Source organism: Dipodomys ordii, unplaced genomic scaffold, assembly GCF_000151885.1.
Source record: "Dipodomys ordii isolate 6190 unplaced genomic scaffold, Dord_2.0 Scaffold5, whole genome shotgun sequence".
Taxonomy (NCBI): domain Eukaryota; kingdom Metazoa; phylum Chordata; class Mammalia; order Rodentia; family Heteromyidae; genus Dipodomys; species Dipodomys ordii.
Window position 1 is genome coordinate 31,370,667 of NW_012267221.1, and position 9,621 is coordinate 31,380,287.

At 34.2% G+C, this 9,621-nt stretch overlaps 1 protein-coding gene across 1 annotated transcript in view; it reads right to left on the minus strand.

Annotated features, from left to right (window-relative positions):
* Nckap1 (NCK-associated protein 1) overlaps positions 1–5,700 on the minus strand; it is an 80,896-nt gene extending 75,196 nt beyond the window's left edge. Inside the window, exons 1-2 of the mRNA XM_013027554.1 lie at positions 5,644–5,700; positions 3,153–3,263 (exon numbers count right to left, since the gene is read on the minus strand). Coding sequence (XP_012883008.1) covers positions 3,153–3,263; positions 5,644–5,700 — 168 coding nt within the window. The remainder of the gene's footprint in view (positions 1–3,152; positions 3,264–5,643) is intronic.
* Between the last annotated feature and the right edge of the window lie 3,921 nt (positions 5,701–9,621).

Consider the following 9,621-nt stretch of genomic DNA (forward strand, 5'->3'; position numbering starts at 1 on the left):
TAGTACACTTAAAATGGGTAAATTATACAGTATATGAATAATATATCAATACAGTTATAATCTGAGAATAAACTAAAAAAAGTAAATAATATGTTTCAACAGTGTATTAAAGTGTATTATACTTATGGTATACATAATTACATCTCAATAAAGCTGTTATTAAAATTCTGTACTTCAAAAATTGAAAAAGTAAAACTATCAAAGGATAAAGAGCAAAAGCATTATTGTCATAGTAGTTTGCTAATCCTATTAAGAACAGTAAAGCTTACTGATGCCTTTAACCAAAAAAAACATACTATTATCAAACAGTGAAGATATATGTAATTAACTCTTGGCAATTTTCTAAGGAAGATCTCATAATAAGGACTATGCTACACTAAAATTCACAAATAAAACATGACAATGTTGGATCTCACACTTCTAGTCACCAGTTCAAGAATGTGAATGGCTTATATGGTTGAATAAATTTATGTTGTTCAAAAGAAAATTACAAATAAACACACATATTAATTTGAAAACTTCTTTCTGGCTTATGATTTTATGAGTACATAATAACATATTCTGAATTAACATGAGATTTAATAAACTATGTTAATTGAAAGCAGGGAGAAGAGGGAGAAAATGGAGGAGAAAAAAGGAAGGAATGATGCTGACTAAGCAGCATTGTACTCATCTCCTGACTTATGAAATTGTAACCTCTTTGTACAATTACTTAATAATAATTAATTGATAGGTTTCTCCAAATATATAATCTCTCAAAAAAGTTATCCAACTAATGTCAATAACTAAAAAGTTGTCTACATAATAATTGTATATTAAAGAAATATACCCTTTGAAAAAAAGAAATATATACTTTGAATTATCTATTTTCTAATTAGAAACGAATTATGATACCTTAATATACCAATTATAAAACATAATCTTAGCCAGATGAAGGTAGCCCAGGCTGAGATCTGAGAACTGCAGTTCAAAGCTAGCCCAGGCAAAAAAGTCTATGAGACTCTCATCTCCACTAAACTATCAAAAAAGCCAAAAGTGGATCTATGGCTCAAGTGACAGAGCACTAGCCTTGAGCAAAAGAAGCTCAGGGATAGCACCTAGGCCCTGTGTTCAAACCCCAGGACTGTCACAAAGTAATAATAATTATTATTATTACTACTAATCATAATAACAAAATTTAAAGAACATAATCTTTTTATCTCAGCTACTCAGAAAGCAAAGATCAGGATGACTGCAGTTCTAAGCCAGCCCTGGCAAAAGTTTAACAAGACTTTAAGAACATAATCTTTTTATCTCAGCCACTCAGAAAGCAAAGATCAGGATGACTGCAGTTCCAAGCCAGCCTGGCAAAAGTTTAACAAGACTTCATTTCAATAAACTAGCATGGTGGCAATCTGTGGTGGGTAATGCCTATAATCCCAGCTGTGATGAGGGAAGCATAGGTAGGAGGATTATTATCCAAAGGCCAGCCCTGGGTCTTAAGTGATAATCACTATCTAAAACATAATGAATATGAGAAAGGGCTGTGGTTAAAGTAGTAGAGTACAAATCTAGCAAGTCCCTGAGTCCAAAAGCCAGAACTTAAAAACTTCTCTAAGAAGCACTTCACTCATTTTTATTGGACTGGTTTTTCTTCTACATCAAAATGGCTCTAAGTGGTAACAACACATGATTTGAGAAAATAAAAAGATGACAATGTATCTTTTAAACGGGTTTCAAAAATAGGGAAATCATGAGAGGAGATTTCTAGACTACATTTGCACAAAAAGTAAAAGAGATAGCAAGGACTATAACATGGGAAAATAAAAAAAAAAACAGGGGAAAAAAAGACATACAGAAAGATCCCAACACAAAACATATTAAAATGGCGTAGTATAAGGTGAAACGCTATAATTTTCTAAAAATTCAAAAAAGTTACTATAAAGAAGTGCCAAAAATAGGTGTACATACCAGTAGGTTGATGAATACAACTGTACTTCAATACACTAAAGAAAAGCTCCACATGAAAAGTAATGGGGAGGGGGTCCTGGAGGAGCTCAGTTGGTAGAGTGCTAAACAATGAGTGAAATAGGCCCAGTCTTGGACCAAAAACAAGAAAAAAAGCAGTACAGAAACAATAAATAATCTAATAATAAAGTCTTATATTATTTATTTTTCAGAAATGTTTTGCATGTTATGAAAATACTAGTGAGGGCTGGGAATGTGACTTAGTGATAGAGTGCTTGCCTAGCATGCACAATCTAGGTTCAATTTCTCTGTACCACATAAACATGAAAAGTCAGAAGTGGCACTGTGGCTCAAGTGGTAGTGCGCTAGCCTTGAGCTGAAGAGCACAGGGAGAGCACCAGAGTTCAAGCCCCATGACTGACAAAATAAATAAATAAATAAAAATAAAAGAATAGAAGAAATTATTTAGGACTAGAGGTGTGACTCAGTGGTAGAGTGCCTATCTAGCAAGGTTTGCTGTGGCTCAAGTGCTAGCACTGAGCACAAAGAAGCTCAAGGACAGTGCCCATTCTGAGTTCAAGCCCCAAGACTGGCAAAATTAAAAAGAAAAAGAAAAAGAAAAAAAAAATACTGGAGAAGCAGATATATTTGTTCAAAACTGAACCCAGCAAATAACCACAGTAATAAAAGTTCTATGAGCCAGGTACTCATGCCTGTAATCCTAGCTGCTTAGGAGGCTGAGATCTGAGGATTGTGGTTCGAAACCAGCCTGGGCAGGAAAGTCCATGAGACTCTTATCTCCAATTAACCACCAGAAAATCAGAAGTGGTGCTTTGGCTCAAAGTGGTAGAGTGTTGACCTTGAAAAAGCTCAGGAACAGCGCCCAGGCCCTGAGTTGAAGCCCCATGACTGACCAAAAAAAAAAAAAAAAGAATTTAGGATACTATATGTCTATCTCATTTTCTTATTCTTGTTGTACTTTGAAAGAACTAGTGCATGAGAAATTAAATCTTACATTCTTAACAATTGGTAATGATACTAAAATATTTTTGCAGTTTCAATGACAAGCATGTCTTCCTTAAGCAATGTATATAATCTGTACATACCAAAATATAAAGAATTAGATAAATACTACAAGCACTACAGACTGATAATTGCTCTCCTAATAGATAGGGCTAATCAATAGGAAAATTGAGAAGACTTACATTGTTGTTGCGGGTTTCTACAGCAGGGAATTTTCTGACTATGAATTTCACAGCAGATTCCAGGTTTTTGTCAATAAGGTAGGATGGTTTGGCCTTGGGATCTCCACATGCCTAAAAAACAACAGTAACAAAAACAAGAGTGAAATGCATCCTCCTCCTAAAATCAATGAATAGCCAATCTGCCATCAGAAATCAGAAAGGTATTTTATTGTTTTTGGTGAGCAGGTGATAAAATGAATAGGCAAAGTGCAAGGATTGTCACAGCTGAAATATGCAATGGGAGACAGTACAGAGATGTTCTTCTACTGAAAAAAAAAATGCATGGAAAGTTCCAAAGCGGTTAGCGCAGAACAGCAGTGAAGGGAAAAGCTCAAACCTAAAAAAAAAAAAAAAAAAATCAATAAAAACAAAAGAAAAGGAAAAAGAAAAAGAAAATAATTTTGGTTTGAGGTAGAATTGTATTCATCTGAAGCTAACAAAGTATTAAAAAATTAGCTATTAAGTAAACTACTGGACATGTTGCTTTCTAAGTGTGATAAGCCTGTTTTAAAATGTCTTTTCCAAAATGTTTTCCTCATTCATTTTAGACATTTTAATATGAGCCCTAGTTCAAAAGAACTGAAAGCTGCAAACACTGTCTTTACAGTGCTAAGATATGTTCCCGGTTCTTTAGGTTATCACACTGTTTTCCATCATACCAGCAGGACTACAATGAAACCTATCCTTGTTCTCTATCTCATAAGCACAGAACAAATGAAAATGTTTACATCTGACCACATCAGCAGTGCAGCATTCTAGATAGTGATATATAAAGCATTATACAAATGTAAAAAATATCATTAGAACTTCTCCTTAAAGTAATATAGACTCTTGAATACTGGTCACTGTTTCATTCTGTGACATTTAATTAACTGCTTGCTAATGAGATGTTCTTTCTTAAGAAATTACTAAAATTGTAGCATTCCTGATTATTTTTATTACATTTTTAAAGGATGTGTCCTTTGAAAAATAATTTGTCTGCCATGTGTAAGGAAATAAAGCATTGTAATTTCTTAAATTATTTACTATGGCTATGTTGTGAATTACAGAAAGAGAAGTTATGAAACATGAAACTGATCTGAAAGCGGGCAAGCGGGCAGAGGGAAGGTGAAAAGCTTTGCAAACCTTCCAAACTTGTCCTTGCTGGGGAAGCATTGTAATAAAAAGAGAGAAAATTACGTGTCAACAATGATTGTCAAACTATGACATACTTCTCAATAGAAAACTTATGCACTGCAGACTATGAATTACAAATCAAGATTAGAACTGTATGTTGCTATATTCTAAAGGTATTCTAAATAGCGAGTCAGTATACAATAGATTCATAACTTATACTATTCATATATACTGAAATATATTGTGTAAGTGTACAACCCACGTCAGTATCTTGGTGGTCTTTCTTAATCAATTTAAAATAATAATATAAAGACGGAAAAATAAAGACTACATGCATCTATAAAAATGGGAGCAAAACCAGCAGTGAAATTTTACATACCTTAAAAACAAACGGTAGCCAAGAATAAAAATAAATTGTTATTGGGTGAATTTTGCACTTCAACTCAAATTGAACTCTATTTTAAACATCATCTAGCTTCCTTCCAAGCCAAAGTATAAAAAATCAATACAAGCATTCCTGTATTTTAGAAGTGAAAATAGGAATGCAATAAAAAAAAACTTAATTCTCAAATACAACTAGATCAAACAATTATAACCTAATCATTTTTATTTTTAACAAGACTGACACAAAGCTACTAAGTAAATGCAATCTCAATATAATATTAACAAATAATCTCACTTTTCCTCAGACTATCATTTCTTTAAAATATTATTTCCTGTAAATATGCTTCCAATGATCATATTCCTCATAAGGTAATTATATAACAAAGTAAAAATCACACCTAACCATCTGCCCAAAAAGAAACAACTCTAAATTAGCCATTTCCTTACATAAATGTTATAATGAAAATCAAGTTTCATAAAAATGCCTGAGATAGTACAAAATCCTAAAATAATTCCAAATAGTTCTTTTTGTGTATTTATTCTAATTATTTAAAAATCCAGCTATTTTAATAGCATCCATATCAAGCAATGAAGATATAAGACTAAAATACCCATATTCCATGATCACAGATTTTACTGTGTAACAATTTAATCAACTAAAATAAAGTGTTGAGTGTGAGTATGCACTTGCATGTGTAAATAGCTCTTTCTTAGTCTGAAAACAATAAGAACGAAACCGTATTTTAGTGGAAAAGTAGTTATAAATAATCCCTTTTAGAAATGATTTACCTTTTTCCATATTGCTTATTGGGTCTTAAACATGAGAAAGCATGGCAAAAAGGTTAAAACCAGATTTTGAAATAAAACTAGACATGGGATCCTTAAAATACTATACAGTATCCTCTAGTCTCAGGTTCTTCATCTGTAAAATGGGGTGGGAATCAATACTTACCTCAATATAAGGATCTAAAGAGGGTAAATAAATCCAGATAAAAACATTTAGCAACATGACTGGCACGTAAGTGCTCAACTATTATAGCTTTGTTAATAACAGTTCTGATAAGTCTAATCTGGGTAGTAATCATAGTAGTAACAGTCCTCTTCATGACACATGAAAGTAAGCAAATTTAGTGGTAATTTCCTTATATGATTATTGATTCTTCTTCTCATTTAGCCTAATCTACATATATTACACTGGCTTTACTTATAGAAAGAACTCAGCCGTTAATTAAGAATATTAGATATTTGTGGATTTGTTTTGTTATTTTAGTGCTGAGGACTGAACCCTGGGCTTTATACATGCCAAAAGCAGACTGTACCACTGCCAGTCCTGAGAATGAGTTTTATCATAGGATAGCTATGTTGAAATCCTGGCTCTTTCACTGAATAGCAGCTATGTACCACAAATAAATGATTTTATCTTCTGTTTCAGTACTTCTAACAATAAACTGCAGAATATAATCATAAACTATACAATAAAAGTTTTAGATGCATGGAAAGAGCATGCATGAATAGAATTTATGAGTATATAGTATACCGTGAGCAATCAAAATATGCCAGTGGTCAGGAAACAATGGTCAGGAAATCCTAGCTACTTAGGAGTCTGAGATCTGAGGATCACAGTTTAAAGCTAGCCCAATCAAGAAAGTCTGTGAGACTCTTACATTCAATTAATCACCAAAAAAGCCAGAGGTGGAGCAATGGTTCAAGTGGAAGAGTGTTAGCCTTAAGTGAAAAAGTTTAGGATGAATGACCAGGCCTCGAGTTCAACTCCCACTTCTGGTATACACGCACGCACGCGTGCATGTGTGCACACATACATACACACAAAACAATAAAAAATACAAAACTAAGGGTCCCCATTTTACTTTTTCTCAACTTACTTGAATTTTTAATCAATAAAAGAGACACTCAAACCAGGCACTGGTTTCTCATGGTCATATGCCTAGCTACTCAGGAGGCTGAGATCTAAGGATTGTTATTCAAAGTAAGCCTAGGCAGACAAATACAGGAGACTCTTAAACCCAATAAATAAGTCACAAGCAGGTGTGGCTCAAGTGGTAGTGCACTAGCTGTAAGCAGGGAAAAAAACTGAGGGAAGGAAGACCTTAAGTTCACGTCTCAGTATGAATATGAGGACTATTCAAACAAAAAGTATAAAAATAGAAAAATAAAACTATGGGGCAGGGAAGGAGGCTCAGTGGTAGACTGCTTGCCTTGTATGCATGAGGCCCTGGGTTCAATTCCTCAGCACCACATAAGCAGAAAAAGCCAGAAGTGGCACTGTAACCCAAGTGGTAGAGCTCTAGTCTTGAGCTGAACAGCTGAGGGACAGTGCCCAGGGCCAGAGTTCAGGCTCCATGACTGACTAAATAAATAAATAAATAAATAAAACTATGATACTACTTAACGTTATAACCAGGTAAACTGGCAAAGATATTCTAAATTGTGAGTCTTAGTATACAACAGATTTATGGAGTTTATATTAGTCATATAAATAAAAATACCACTGTGTCCATATACAACAATGACACAATTATAATAACAGTATAACAACAGTTAGAATAGCAGTAAATCTAACTTTGCAATTCTGTAACTGTAATTCAGTCAGGGAAGTTTTTGTACTATAACAACAGTAATAGAGCAAAATTCCAACTAATCAGTAGTCTCTTTATAAAGACTAATTTTGCCCACCATAACAAAAGAATTTCATACAAGGACAAAGAAATTGTAAGATAACAATTCACAATTTTTTTGAGCAGAGTATGGTGTTGGTAAACTTGAAACCATGTATGTTACCACAGCTGCATTATGTAAAATTAATTCTTCACTGTTAAATTTATCATCATTAAAGAACCAAATTTTAGGAAACTATATATACTACTATACTTAGTTACATTTCAAAGACTTAACACAAGACTAAATCGAAATAGTTAATAAATTGCTGACTGAATTAATAATTTGGAGTACTTCTATCCCTTTCCAGCTCTCCAAAAAACAAACAAAAAAGCTGACTTTAATCCAGAAATCACCTATCAAGGGTGACTGGGAAATGTAGCTCAGTAATAGAATGCTTGTCTAGCATACATAAGGCCTGGGATTCAATCCCCCACCATAGCTGAGAGAAAAAACAAATAAATAAATTTTGACTTTTGACTTTTAATAGAGTTCTGCTCACACCTGCAATCCTAGCTACTCAGGAGGCTGAGATCTGAGGATCATGGTTCAAAGCCAGCCTGTGCAGGAAGTCCATGAGAGTCTTATCTCCAATAAACCATCAGAAAACCAAAGTGGCGCTGTGGCTCAAGTGAGAGCACTGGCCTTGAGCTCAAGAGCTGAGGGACAGCGCCCAGGCCCAGAGTACAAGCCCCACAACCGACAAAATAAATAAATAAAAGAGGAAACATGTGAACCACAAAATTACAAAAAAAAAAAACTATAATATTTTTACTTAGCTCACTAATTTCAGAATACATTAAATACTGTTTGAAATTTCAGAAAATCTAAAATGAATTTATTGATAGAAATCTCTAGTTCATATAACTTGAACTTCATTCTCCATAAATATTATCCATAAATATTCTAATTATAAATTCAAAAAGTTGAAGACTAGTTAAAGTGGCTGATAAAATCACAGTATTATTATAGAAAATATGTCACTACCTTGTTAAGCTAAGGAGGTAACTCCATAGTAAAGTGTTTGCCTAGAATGCACGAGATCAATCCCCAGCATACATATCATGTAACTTAGATTAACTTCTATGCCTCAGTTACCTACATAAGAAAGTGAGTACACCATTTCTACCTACTTCAGACTGTTAATTACATATATATTTTGGGGGTTGGTCGTGGTGCTTGAACTCTACTCCTGGGCACTGGCCCTGAGCTCTTCAGCTCAAGGTTAGTGCTCCACCACTTGAGGCACAGGGCCACTTCCAGTTTTTCTGGTAGTTTATTGAAGATAAGAGTCTCACAGACTTTCCTGCAGCAGGCTGGCTTTGAATCCAGATCCTCAGTTCTCAGCCTCCTGAGTAGCTAGAATTAAAGGCGTAAGCACCAGCACCCAGCTGTCAGTGTCCAGCCATTAATGATACTTAAAAAGTATCATTAAACAAAGCTCTGTGCCTAACAAATAAATATATATGGCCATCTAAAGGTAATTCCCAATTTCATTTTTTTTGGGGGGGTGCGGTTGTGGGGCCTGAACTCTGGGCCTGGGCGCTGTCCCTCAGCTCTTCAGCTCAAGGCTAGCGCTCTACCACTTGAGCCACAGCACCACTTCTGGTTTTTTTCTTTTTTGCTTATGTGGTGCTGAGGATTCGAACCCAGGGCCTCAGGCATGCAAGGCAAGAGCTCTACCACTAAGCCACCTTCCCAGCACCATGGGAATTCCCAATTTCAAAATAAAATCTTAGACAAAAGCAAGTCTAGGTCAGTATAATTGCCAATTAAGTATCTCTAAGTTTAGTTACAAACAAAACACAAACCTAATGTTATTAACAAGAATAAAGGACAAAGACTAATACTTCATTTAGGTCACAAAGTAAATTTCTTTGACTAGAAAACATATGATCAACTTGATAGGATTTTAAAATATAACTTTAAAATGACATTTCTGCCAAATCCCTTGATTCATTTCACTAAGTTGTTAAACAAAATTTACATACCATGTCTTAACATGCCATGGTTTATTCTACATATATTAACAAGAACTAATCAAGATTCTAAAAAGCGGTGATGCTAAGAAAATCAAATGTAGACTTAAAACTTCTTTTATCTATTCCAACAACATTAAGCAAAGATCAAGAAACAAGCAACCAAGACACAAGAACACTTCACAAGAATAAAAACGTTACTGGGCAACTCCAGTGTGCAAACACTTACGTTTTAGAAATGATCTACACTATCAATACTGATAGAGGAAACTTCA